At 67.4% G+C, this 279-nt stretch overlaps 1 protein-coding gene across 1 annotated transcript in view; it reads right to left on the reverse strand.

The window, feature by feature from the left end:
* DPH1 (diphthamide biosynthesis 1) overlaps window positions 1-279 on the reverse strand; it is a gene marked incomplete at both ends in the record, with an annotated part of 2,936 nt that overhangs the window by 775 nt on the left and 1,882 nt on the right. The window contains 1 exon segment of the mRNA XM_010082911.1: window positions 22-165. Coding sequence (XP_010081213.1) covers window positions 22-165 — 144 coding nt within the window.

Below are 279 nucleotides of genomic sequence, written 5' to 3' on the forward strand. Positions count from 1 at the left end.
GGGATGGGGCACCCTGGGGACCCCCTGATGGGGGAAGCTGGAGGGGGGAGTCAGCAGCACTCACGCGTCCACATCAGGGAAGAGCCGCAGCTTGCTGGGGAAGATCTCGGACAGCAGCACCCGCACGAAGGGCCGACCCAGGGAACGGAGACGCGACTCCAGGTGCTGCGGAGAAAAGCAACCAGGGGAATTGGGGGGGCCCAGACAGACCCACCCCACAGCCCCCTCCCAGCCACCAGACCCTCTGTTGGTGCCAGCTCTGCCCCACAGCCTCATCCC

This window comes from Pterocles gutturalis, unplaced genomic scaffold (genome assembly GCF_000699245.1).
Source record: "Pterocles gutturalis isolate BGI_N339 unplaced genomic scaffold, ASM69924v1 scaffold10140, whole genome shotgun sequence".
In the NCBI taxonomy this organism is placed as follows: domain Eukaryota; kingdom Metazoa; phylum Chordata; class Aves; order Pterocliformes; family Pteroclidae; genus Pterocles; species Pterocles gutturalis.